The following is a 13,564-nucleotide window of genomic DNA, read 5'->3' as shown; positions in this document are numbered from 1 at the left end:
CATTGAACACCCGACAGTGACCACAGGAAGGGTCAGAGCTGACTGAACTAAGTTAGCCCTAGAGTGAAAGGTACTGAATTCCAGGGCAACAAAACTTAAAAAACAAACATCAAAAATTGACCACACAGTCCACAACTGCCTGCCAAAGCAGGGTCTATTGAGATTCTCTTCCTCTCCCTCCTCTTGTTCCCTGCACCCACTTGTGCACACAACATGCACTCTCTCTCTCCCAAATAAATAAATCAATAAACTCTTAAAAAAAATAAAGACCAAAAAAATCTAAATATTCAGCAACATAGCATTTGTAATTTCCAGGATCCATTAAAAATTATGAGGCATGTAAAGAGTAGCAATTTTGGCCCATAACCAGAAGAAGAAAAAACAATCGATAGAAAAGCACATCGATGCAATTCACCACATTAATAATGGAGAAAAGTTTATAATCATCTTGATGAACACAGAAAAGAATTTGTTAAATTCAACGTTCATTCCTGTTGAAAAAAACCCCACTTGGCACACTATGAATAGAAGGAAACTCTTAAAATCTGATACAGAGCATCAGAAATCCTATAGCAAACACTGACTAGTGAAATATTGAAAGCCTACCTCCCAAATTGGGAAGAAACAAAGATACTCATTCTGATGGCCTCTACTCAACATTGTACCAGAGGCCACCAGGTTAATAAGGCAGAAAAGAGAAATATAAGGTGTATAATTAAAGAGGAAGTAAAAACTATTAAGATTATAAATAGAAATGAAAGTACTGTCATTCACAGATCACAAAATTACGTGTGTAAAAAATCCAAGAGTCTACAGTTAAACTATAAGAAATAGTAAACTATAAGAAACCTTGTATTCATCAATATCAGCATGTACCAGGTCAACATACAAAAATATATTGTATTTCTATATACCAGTAACAAACAATTAGAAAATGTAATAAAGTATAATAAAAAAGTTCCATTTATAAAAGCACAAAAAAAACCCTAGTAATAAATTTCACAGAAGATGGCCAAGACCTTTGTATAGAAAACTATAAAACATTGAGATTAAAAGGCTTAAGTAAATGGAAGGACATGCCATGTTCCTAGATTGTAAAGATGTCAGTTTCCCCCAAATTGATTTATAGATTCGATGTCATCCCAGTAAAAATCCCATTTTTTTTTTTTGTAGAATTGACAAGATGATTCTAAACTTTATACACAATGACTAAGGAAGCATACAGTTGAAGCATACATAGAACCAAACATCACTATTATATAGTGACACTAATGAAAGCAGTGAAATGTTGGCACAAGAAAACTATATAAATGAAACAAGTTCAGAAATAGACTCACCCATAAACTATCACTTGATTTATGACAAAGATGACATTACAGTGTGGCAAGGGAAAAGATGGTCTTCTAATAAATGTGCTCAATCTTGATCCCTACCTCACACCATACAGAGAAATCTGTTTGAGAGGACAAAGCGCATTCTGTATGATTCCATTTATGTAAAGCTCAAAACCAAAACTAATCATGGCAGAAGACAGGTATTTATTTGGCAGGGATAATGACTGGTAAGGGGTCTGACAGCAAATTTCTGGAGCTGGCCATGTTCTATTTCTTGATTTGGGTGAAGATTACATGATTGTATTCACTTTATGAAAATGTACAGTTGTGCCCCTGGCATATGTACTTTTCTATATGTATAATACACTGCACTAAAAAGTTTACTTAAACCGAAGTGGTTTATACATGGCTGGCATCAGAACCAAAGGAGTTTGTGCATTTCACAAACAAAGCACTGTCCCTCTGTTGTCATTTTTTCCTAAAAAAATTATGTCAGTATTTCACACAATATATTACCAAATATCTCCTTTAGGATCCCAAAATGCCTACTGATAGGTAGCATGTCCTGCTTTTTGCAAGGTCCCACTAACTTAGGATTTTTCCAATGTATTCTGAGAGTGCCAAATCTGATGTCAGAGATCTTTACATTCCTTTCATCTGCATTTGCCATTTCACACTAGCCAGGTCAGGGTGAGGTGATTACTGTTATTTAATTCTAGACAAGGACCAATAATTTCATGTCCTATGCTCAATATTAAAAGTACTATGGTAACTTAAGGGAACCACCTGATCAATTTAATTCCTGAAGTATCAATGCTTGCTAACATTCACGAGTCTTCACCAAAGGTAGGGGTGTATTCCTGCAGAGGATAACACAGTCTCTGCTTCCTTCGATGAGCCCATTCACTTACTAACAGTTCAATTAGATCAAGAAGTACAATGGTAGCTTCTAAAAAAACTCAATTCAACTGGTTTTATAATTGTATAAGAGCATCGTGCTTTGAGTTGTGTTAACAATAGACTTTTACTCCTGGGAGCTTGAACTCACATAGATTTTCTTTTCAGCTCCCAAGTGTGCTAAAGGTTTGTGGCCTGTACAGTTAAAATGAGAGGCTGAAACAGATGTCATAAAATGGTAACTTAAAGTGCAGGTTTTGGTAAGTCATATCTTTCCCCTCATTACATATTGCATTTTAAAAACTGTTATTTAACCTGTTCTGACTGTGCTTAAAAAAACGAAACAAATCAAAGCAACCCCAAACTTTGAAAAAGAGAGAGGCAAGCAACCATAAGAGACTCTTAGAGAACAAACTGAGGGTTGATGGTGGGAGGGGGCGGGGGATGGGCTAGATGGCTGATGGGCATTAAGGGCACTTGTGATGAGCACTGGGTGTTGTATGTAAGTGACGAATCACTGAATTCTACTCCTGAACCCACTATTGCACTGTATGTGAACTAGCTAGGATTTAAATATAAATTTGAAAAGAAAAAAAATAAAGATTATTTAGAGGGTCTCCCCTCACAAAGACTTTAGGCTTTAGAATTTCAAAGGCACAAGTTAAATACTGCTTACCAGAGTTCTTTCCCATTCTGTTTCTCATACCTTTTTCAGAACAAAACAAGTATTAATTTGGCTTTCACCCGTAAGTATGAACACTATAAACATCAAAGGATACTTTCTATCAATCTCTCATCTATCCTGATCTTGGGCAACCTAGTATCCTCTCTGGTGCTCTAACCATGAGAGGAATTCTTTTTTTTTGTTTTGTTTTTTGTTAAGATTTTATTTATTTATTTGACAGACAGAGATTACAAGTAGACAGAGAGGCAGAGAAAGGAAGGGAAGCAGGCTCCCCGCTGAGCAGAGAGCCCAATGTGCAGCTTGATCCCAGCACTCTGGGATCATGACCTGAGCTGAAGATAGAGGCTTTAACCCACTGAGCCACCCAGGTGCCCCATAAGAGGAATTCTTTAGGAAACTCGCCTTGCTCCTGTGCAGAGTGTCGGTGTTACTCCTTTTACATGTCTCAAGCAAATAGGTTTGAAGAGCAGCATCTTAAGGGATTTGCCTGAAAGTTGGAGAGTGGTTCTAGTCACCATTCAACTAATTGTAGTGTTCTAGGCAAATCACCCAATTCCTTTGTGCTCTTATCTATGAATTAATGTGTCATTTTTGGCATTGTTGCCTGTCACACAGTAGGCCCTCAGTAGTCAGTGAATGTGCAAGAATTAAATACATTCAAAGACATCTTCCAGCTTTTTCATATCTTTAACTCATTTCTGTGAAAAGTAGTAAGCCAGAAAAATAAAATGCAAATTAACTAGGTCTACTCTGGTTTCATTACTGTTCTTGGGACAGTCTGGAATTAGAAGAAGAAATCACACAGAAAGGTGCGACTGGAAGCAAAGGGTAATGAGCATACAATAGTACAGAAGGCACATTTATTCATGAACAACTGAAAGAAAAAAACAGAACAAACCCTTTCCAAAGGGCCAAATGAGCCAATGAACTAAAGTAGAAAAAATTAGTATTTTATATAATCAGATCTTATCCACAATTTTGAATTTTTTGAAAAATGTCAGTAAAATCAATTTCTCAAGAGCTATTTTTATTAAACCAGGAATCTCCCAAGGAGATGGCTACCATTGAGGCTCTTGAACTCAAGATTTTCTGCAAGAAGAGTTAAGTGTTAGGTGTGTGTATTATGTAAGCCAAAGATGGAGAGAAAGGGAATAGTGGGGACAGTCATCTCTGGAGATCAACCAAGAGAGAATTCAACATGTCTGATGCAAGGTGTAACTTTTGGGGTCTTAAACTTTCTTAGGAAGGGGGGATTTTCTTCATTTTCTATATTACCTTTATTTTCTTCTATTATTTCTGGCCCACTCTTCTTGCCCATTCTTCTCCCTTCTTGAAACTTAAAACTTTTTAAAGAAACACATATTTAAAGGGCTGGGAAAACAAGGTATATTGGAAATATGAACTTTCTTTCACTGTGGGGTTAGGAATGAGAAAGGCCTAGTGTGAAATCCTGGAGTCTAAAATTAAAATCTAAATGGAGAACGCTCAGTGACCTTTTCTTGGGAGGCTCACATGAAAGAATGTCATGGTACATTGATCAAACTTTTATTCATTTTCATTTTCAGGATGTTGCTATTAATACCATATGCTGCTCAACAAATTACACTACAATGTGACATTCTGTACCAATCATTTCACCTCTAGTTTCTTCTTCAGCTGTTACCTCAGACTCTGGGTTAATTAGAAAAAAAATTAAGAGTGTGTGTATGTGTGTGTAGGGGAGGAAAAACTTTACCTCTACCTCTTTAGGGTTGGTGACTGGGGCCTGTGAGTTAAATGGACAAGACAGGGTAATAGGAGAAGCATACAAATTTAATTGATCTTTTAAATTTTACTTTCATGGAGACTACATGGAAAAGTAAAAACCCGAAAGAAGTTGTTAGGCTTAGAAGCTTATATACTGTTTTAACAGAGAGTGATAAAATGTGAACCAAATAGGCAAACAAAAAGGGGCTTGGGCTTATAGAGGTGGCAAATTGGGGAAAAGTAAATATGTGGGCAAACTGATGGAGAATAAGGGTTATTTTAGTAAGGTTTATTTATGCAGATCAGCACCATCTGTTTCTGGTAATAAGGGTTATTTTCCTCTTCCTAGTACAGAAGAGAGGGGACACCTTTACAAATGAAAATTTGTGTCACTTTTACAAAGGGACATTGATGCCCTGATTTTTGGTAGAAGCAGAGGACAGAGAGTTCTTCCTACATCTGCTGTTTCTCAATTGCCTTTAGGTCAAAATAATCCTTATGCCAAAGTGGCATATTATAATCCCCATAAGTTTCTAAGGGGAAATCAAAGTTCAACTGCCCTGGTAAAGATATTGGTTCCCAAACCACTGTGTCCTGCAGTTAGTGCCCTAAAAGTGTCTTAACAAAAGAAGTTCTATGGTCAACTAAGTTTGGGAAGTGCTGGGTTAAACAAAGTTAACTGATTTTTTTTCCAGCAGGAGTTCTCAGAACCTTTTGTTTACTAACAATGCGATGTGATTCTGCAAAAAAAGGAATAATTCATTGTGTTCCTCAAGTTTATTTGGCCATGGAGCATGTTTTTCAGAATTTTTCAAGACTAGTGTTTTCCTGTAATGTATGTTGAGAAGTAATGAGATTACTCACCCTTGCATGTAACGGCAGACATCTGAAGAGCCACTGAATATTCATCTTTTCCATAAGCCAAACTGACTAAATAAAGGTTTCATGATGTCCATCAGCATGAACCATGTGACATCCTGAGAAATGCTCCAGTGACTAAACTCTGGTTTGTCCCTAGGAAGAAAAACTAAAGTGTCCAAAACTTCTGGATCTCACTGAATTAAAACCCCTTCTTGAACACTAAAAAAGAGTACCAATGGATGAAGAAAAAAATGGTCTCATGTGTTCATTTCCATCCTTGGCTCAGTACAGCTCCAGTTGCATTATTCTTAAACATCTATTAACATGATTGCTTCATAATTACAAAGGCTAACTGCCAAGTCTTTTTCACAGGAAGCAAGGCACTGCTTGTCTTTAACTGCTCTTCTGGCTTGTGCAAAAGGGTCACTTTTAAAAAAATCCTTTTACTCTTATGTTAACTGAAGAAACTTCTCTAAAATGTCATTCGAGTGACTGCAAGATAAAAAGGAAAAGGCACAATGGCCACAGTCGCCAAACTGTGGAAAGAGCCAAGATGCCCTTCAACAGACAAATGGATAAAGAAGGTATGGTCCATATATACGATGGAGTACTATGCCTCCATCAGAAAGGATGAATGCCCAACTTTTGTATCAACATGGATGGAACTGAAGATTATGCTGAGTGAAATAAGTCAAGCAGAGAGAGTCAATTATCATATTGTTTCGCTTACTTGTGGAACATAAGGAATAACACAGAGGACATTAGGAGAAGGAAAGGAAAAGTGAACTGAGGGAAATCAGAGGGGGAGATGAACCATGAGACACTGTGGACTCTGAGAAACAACCTGACGGTTTGGGAGGGGAAGAGGTGGGGGACTGGGTGAGCCTGGTGGTGGGTATTAAGGAGGGCACGTATTGCATGGAGCACTGGGCGTGTGCATAAATAATGAATCTTGGAACACTGAAAAATTTTTTTAAAAATTAAAAAAAAAAGGAAAAGGCACACTCAAAGGCACAGAGCTAACTAAATTCAACAATTATATGATCTGGGGTTGGGGAGTGCAGGATTCAGAACTGACAGATGTCATCAGACACATAATGGTGCCCAGTGCCTCCCCTCTGGTTATCCTGTTCTGTCAGAATTTTAATTTCAACAGAGACCATCCTCAAGTAGACTTGATTCTTGATCTTCCATTGTCAACTGCTGCCACGTGTCCCCTTCTTCATCATCTTCCATGCTCTTGGAATAGGGGCAAAGATAATCAATTACCCAGGTTAGATGATTGGTTGGTAATATCCTATATTGTCTCAAGGATTTGGGAAAAAAAATGGAGAGAGAAGGGCTAGTATCTACTGGGCGGGCACCCAGGTGCCAGATATTTTCACAAACATTACCTCATTAACAAAGAGACCTTTTTCCAATTTTGAGAAGAAAGAAAACTGGGGCTTAGAAAGATTATAAAACATATCTAAGGTCAAACTAAATGCTGATGAGCAAAAGAGATAAAATTTGAGCCAGGTCTGCATGAGTCCAAAGTCAAGTTTTACAATAGCATGCTGTTTCCTGATCATAAAAAAAACTCCATTTATATAGGAGCACAAATGACCCATTTATGCCATTTTTCTCTGTATCTAGTGCAACATCTCAATTTTTATCATCACACTAACTTCAAGAGACCTGATAATGTTTAGATCAACTCATTCATTTGCCCAAATCAATGGAGCTATTTATTCTCAACGGCTGGTAATGAACTTCCTTAACTCAGCATTTTGTGGAAAAAAGTCTAAATATTTGAATTGCTTCATTTCATGCTCATTCTCTTGCATACATCTTTTTGGTTTGCTTTTAAAAATAGATTCCAAAATCATGACATATTCAGATCTGAAAAACAGGATGGAGGGCAATGAGAACACTAATCTGAAATGGTCACATGACTGAAGTACCTGTGTCTCTAATCCCAATAGAAAACTCTTGAATTTATGAAGCAGTCATACTTTTACGCTTGATTGAAAAGAACAGTAAATAAAACACTGTCCTAGGACAGCAGACTTGAATTCTACCCCCTCTTTCACAGTTGCCCCCCGGTTAAGACTATCTGACTCAGTTTCTTCATTGTTTAAAGTAAGAACTGATCTCTTAAGCTCCTTTAAAAATTCCATAATTTCACTCACCATTCCTGTGAAAAAACAATTTAAAGTAATTCAAATCCCACCATCATTGTCTCTTTTAAAATTTCTTTGGGAAAGGTGAACGACTTCTGATTAGATTTTCGTTTTAGTGCGACAGAAAATCAAACAGCAAAGAAAAAAGCAAGTCACTACCTAGACAGAATGATACATAGTGTCTGGAAAAAGGGTTTACTTAATGAGAAAGCAGAGTAACTATTTGCTTATTTTAGTTGCAGGTATCATGATTCAGATGCTCTAAAGGGTAGAGAGAAAAATTCATCTTTTCCAGGAAACACAGTAATAAGGCTTCTTTCCCTCTCGCTTAGGCTGATACTAGAATATTCATAGATGAAAATAATTCTGAGTGCTCTTCCTCATACAGATGCCCACAACACCTGCTTCCAAATTCTTATCATCAGAGAAATTATGTAACAGACTATCTGGCTCAATCCTTATTCTGGTAACGAAGAGACCAAGGATTCCCAGTCCCGCTTCCTTGGCATGCACTTTCCTTCTGCTGTGTTCTGATGCAGTAGCACACCTTATAATATGAAAGCCTGACTCGTCTTGACCACTGCCTGGTAGAGCTGAGCAAACACTAGTCAGTCAAAAGTGTCATTGACTTGACTTTCTCAGTTTCATCTCCTTTCAAACTCATTCTTTCAAAATGTCAGGAGCAGAGGTGTGTCAGCCGCCCTGTGCCGTGCTTCCTACTTTGTTCAAGGTTCCTCGAACATGGTCAAGCCTTTAGGTGGAGGCACCAGTGGGGATACTTTAGGGAAATGCTCCCCACCAGCCACGCTAGCAGACGCTGAAATGGGGAAGAGAAGCGGGAAAGTTAGAGGTTCCCCTGTCAGAAAACATCGGTCACACTCACTGTTAACTTTATCAGTGATTTATCGGTACTTGATCATCCTCTACCGCTCGCTCATTCGTGTTGAGCACAGTACAACCATCTGAGAACAATGCTTCTCAAACTACGGAGTGCATATAAACCACGTGGGCACTTTGCTGGGGAGGAGATTCAGATTTAAGAGGTCTGGGGGACAGTGCAAACGGCTTCAGTTTCAGTGAGCCTCAGTGGATGCTGGTACCTCTGGTCTGCAAACCCCACTTGAGTAGCAAGGTCCTAGTACCTCTGCCCTCCCAAATCTCGAGCACATTCTACCTTAAGGTCTCCTTGTGGCTACTTATCTATCAAGATAAGCAGATATCTGGGGCATCTGGGTGGCTCAGTGGGTTAAAGCCTCTACCTTCAGCTCAGGTCATGATCTCAGGGTCGTGGGATGGAGCCCCACACTGGGCTCTCTGAGCAGCAGGGAGCCTGCTTTCTCCTCTCTCTCTCTGCCTGCCTCTCTGCCTACTTGTGATTTCTGTCTGTCAAGTAAATAAATAAAATCTTAAAAAAAAAGAAAAAAAAGATAAGATACCTAGGGGAGTTAAGTTCACTGACTTTCACTGCCCAGATTCTGGATCTTTCTTCTTGCCCAGTTGGATTTGCCAGCTTCTTCTTGCTTAGCTGCATGACACATCCTGGCTCAGCCTTACAGCTTGATTTGATGCCATTCTGCCAGGAACTCAAACATCAGGAGCACCTGCTAAAATACAGATACCTGGGCTCTAACCCTGAAATTCTGATTCTTCATTCAGTCTAGAGTGGCCCCAAGAATAAACAGACATCCTAGGTGGTTCTAACACATAATGAGACTTTGAGGAATAAAATACATGTGAAAGGGAGGAAAAAAGGAAACACAACTTGAGTCTCTGATACTATGAGAGAAGAAACAACTTCCTCCCAATATGAATATTTACTTAAGGATGCTTAGAGCTAATTTTGGTATATTCTGTCCTTTTCTTTAGAGAAGTTCACTGAAAACAGAAAGTATGTCTTATGTATTCTACAGAAAATTCTTTTAATGTAGGTATAATTACAGATACATTCAATTATAGAAACATCAAAGGAATGGCTATTTGTCCTTCTGACTGAACAAACTAAACTGAAGTAGTTCACACACATACAATTTTCTTTTAAATATATTCAAGAAGACAAACACTGAGATTGGTGACCAAAAATTAGGACTGAACACAAATTAGTACCCTAAAAGAGCAGAAGCAAATATAAAATACAGAAAGTAGCTTTAGTTGGACTTTATGAAAGCCATGTCCCCCCAAGAAAGGCCACAGTTGGGCTACTTGGTCTCCTGTGGGGCCAGTGTGACATCCTGAGGGGCATGTGCCTCTGCTGGTACAGCTATAGGTCCTGCCGCAGCAGCAGTGACATCAGATGCAGCAGGGGTGGCTTCTGGGTTGCACCTAGCTCCCGTCTGAGTGCGGGAGCTCTCGATCTGACTGCAGGTGATCTCATTCAGAGAGGCTGAGGATTCTTGACTGGAGGTGGCATCTGTCAGACCGGATAGGTCAGTTTGAGCAGGATTGGCCTCCTCTTCTGTTTCCAACTCCGTTTCCTGGCTTTGAACTTCCTCACCTTCTTCTACCATAGCAGGTGGTAGCTGTAATAAAGTCTAATGAAAAAAAGAAAACATCAATATGAACTTAGATGGAAAAAACACTGGCTTACAAAGCTAAGCTCTCACATTATCTTACTAATAGATACTGTTCAATCCAGAGTGCTCTAAAACACTGCTGGCCACTTTATATTACAAACATAACTCTGATGGCAATGGCCTAGGTCTTGCTGACTCCAAAGATCAAAGTATTTTATCTTCAGAGAAGAAGATAATATGAAAATGTATTAGCTTTTTTGGCAAATAAATTGGCTGTAACACTTCTGCAAAAATAGTGGCTGATTAGGACTGACTGACACAACTGAAGGGCCAACCTCAGTCAAGGAGATGTGTGAGGGGTGTGGAGGAATAAGCCTTCAGATAAAACCATGGCCGGGCATGAAGCTTCTGTCCACACTCAACCAGAACACTGGAGCAACTCTACACATTTAGCCTCCCGTTTAGAATGGCAAAATAAAAAAGGCCACCCATAACACGTGTGGATGAGGATGTGGAGCGACCACAGCTCTCAAACACTGCTGCTGGGAATGTGGTGCAACTACTTGGCAAAATGAGTGGGCATTTTCTTAAAAAATTGAACACATATTCTCTATTTTTCAGCCATTCTGCTGCTAGGGATTTTACGTGCGCCACGCGCCCCTCTTCACCCCCCCGCCCCGCTCCCCATACAAAGACTGGGACAAGAATATTCACAGTGGCTTTCTTTCTAACAGCCAAAGGTGGAAAGAACCCAAATGTCCATCAACAGGTCAATGGGTACACCTGGTAGGTCCCTATAATGGAATACTATTTGTCAGTAAAGAGGGGCTACAGATTGAGGGTAAGATCCTTGGTTGCCTGCAGAAGTCAGGAAAGGGACTGGTGAAGGATGAGAAGGGTTACCAAGGGGCATGAGGAAACTTTTGGAGATAATGGGTATGTTCACTATCCTGATTGTGGTGATGGTTTCACAGGTATTTACATATGTCAGAACATACTAAATTATATGCTTTAAATATGTGGAATTTATTGTAGGTCAATTATATCTACACAAAGGTGTTTTAAAAAAATGGATATTACATGAATTAACAACAACCTTGGATAGTTTAGCTGGTTTCCCATGAGGAATTGAGTACTTTAAAGATGTAGTCTGCAAAGGAGTAGATTCTTTGTACAAGAAAAATAAGAATGAATTTTGACAAAACTCACCTGATGATAATGATGTGTGGTCTGTATCAAATGCATGTACATGTTGTATACAAAGTTCGCCATCTGGGGCATGTTCTTTATTACCTGTACTTCGTGAGATGGTCGCTCTCCATTCTAGAAAGCAAAGAGAAAGTTAAGGACAGTGAGAAAGTTGACATGCTAAAAGCAAACATTCCAGATGCCCATGTCTCCATCTTACGTACAAGCACTACTAGGATTTGGAGGACATCAGAACAGTACCAGGACATTAAGATGTCAGTGTGAGTGAGAGCCCAATAACGACTTCATAAAGAGAAGGGATTCAATTTCAATTTAGCAAAAGGTAGAGACTCAAAGAGAATTAAGAGTTACCACCTTTTAATATCAGGCTGGCAAGTAAGATAAGCAGTTTGGGTCTAGGAACGCATGTGGAAGAGCAAGAGCTATAGGATCATTTGAATAGAGAGAAAAGTCAATGTGGCCTAAAGCATGGTCTCTAACACTGTGTATGCTCCAAAGGCAATTTTCAAGCTTACTCAGAAGGAAAACACTAAAACTATTTTTCCTATTTATGTTTCTTTAAAAATAAGCTAACATTACTATTATTTAATACACAGACTGTTAGTCATGAGGGTTGATATTTAAAAGGTTTTTTAAACTAATAAAATGCATGGTCAAATAGTAAAGTCCAAACTTCGTGGTATGTTTCAGAACTGTCTGGGGCAGACTGCTAACTTGTGGAGGTGTGCGGCCGGCTGCCGGGGCCTGGGATTCAGTAGGTCTGCCAGAGAACGGACGGGCTGCTGCTGCAGTGCTTTCCGACAACTACCAGCGCAGGTAAAATGGTAAAGCAAATGAAGACCGTAAACAATCTGCACTTCTCCCTAAACTATCCTAGAATAAAGATGAACACACCTCCTATTTATAGTCATTATAAAATGTTTATAAAGTCTCACCCCTTCTTACTATAGATGCAGTTCAGAAAACCATAAAGGTAAAAAAACTCCTATCAAGAAAAAGGGCTTTTACCATAAAGCAACAAATCAGCACACGTAACATTAGCAACAGTGAGTGTATTAAATAGAACTTCTCAGAATTAAGCAGGATGGCAGTATTACATGTAGGCAGGTATTCTTTTGATAGCAGTCACTTTCTCCGAGGGTCACGCTTGTGTGCAAAGACAGCACTGCTGTTACAACTACAAAACATGGCCTTCACAACATTGGAGGTTCTGTGTGTGTTTGCGTATTTTCCCGGGGCTCCGCTGGGAGCTGCCTCTTCTGAGACGCAGCGCTAGCTGTGTGGCCCTCTCTGGCTCCAACACAGTCTCTTGAGCAGAAGATAGGGAGCTGCTCCTAGCCCTTAGCACCCCAGGTGCCGGATAAAGCACTGGCTTTCAAGCCTTCTGTTCACTGGCACTCCCTGACCTCCATGTGCTCCCAGACACGTCCCTGTGGCCTCTGCATAAGAAGGCTGTGCCTCAGACCTTGTGTTAGGAACCTGCTTGTGTAATAATCAGCCCACAAAAGATTGAGAAACACAGGGCTACAGGATCATGTCCAGACCTCGGAGGCTGACACTGAAGGCTTCAGAGGGCCTCACCTCATCATATCATTCCAACCTTATCCCTCTATTCCTGCAGAGAGGCACTTCCAAGGAAAAAAAGTTTAAAAAAACGTACTCAGCCTTATAAAACAAACACACATAATTTCATCTTTTTCTTCGAAGAAAGAAGTGTACTGTGAACATTTAAAACAGCTTTATTGGGGGAAATTGGAGGGGGAGATGAGAGATTGGGTGAGCCTGGTGGGTATTAAGGAGGGCACGTATTATATGGAGCACTGGGTATGGTGCATAAACAATGAATTCTGGAATACTAAAAAGAAATTTAAAAAATAAGTAAAAATTTAAAAAAAAAAAAAAACAGCTTTATTTAAAATCTAATTGGACCTCTAAGACACTGCATTAAAAATGCAAAGCCCCAAAGTCACAACCTAAAGATTAGCATGCTAACCTTTATGAAAGAAAGAAAACAATATAAGAAAATAAGTATTTGCTTCTTTATGCAAAAGAAATATAGGGCCTGGGGTAGGGGGTGGGAAGGGGGAGCAAGGAGAACAGATAGGGAACTATCTGAAACTAAAGGGCCTGGGGTAGGGGGTGGGAAGGGGGAGCAAGGAG

General features: G+C 39.4%; 1 protein-coding gene across 1 annotated transcript in view; it reads right to left on the bottom strand.

The window, feature by feature from the left end:
* Positions 1-9,580: 9,580 nt before the first annotated feature.
* AQR (aquarius intron-binding spliceosomal factor) overlaps positions 9,581-13,564 on the bottom strand; it is a 95,136-nt gene continuing 91,152 nt past the window's right edge. The window contains exons 34-35 of the mRNA XM_044232040.1: positions 11,405-11,518; positions 9,581-10,213 (exon numbers count right to left, since the gene is read on the bottom strand). Coding sequence (XP_044087975.1) covers positions 9,881-10,213; positions 11,405-11,518 — 447 coding nt within the window. The 3' untranslated portion in view covers positions 9,581-9,880. The remainder of the gene's footprint in view (positions 10,214-11,404; positions 11,519-13,564) is intronic.

This window comes from Neovison vison, chromosome 13 (assembly GCF_020171115.1).
Source record: "Neovison vison isolate M4711 chromosome 13, ASM_NN_V1, whole genome shotgun sequence".
Lineage (NCBI taxonomy): Eukaryota > Metazoa > Chordata > Mammalia > Carnivora > Mustelidae > Neogale > Neogale vison.
The sequence above is the reverse complement of the archived record's forward strand: the minus strand, read 5'-3'. Positions and strand labels throughout refer to the sequence as shown.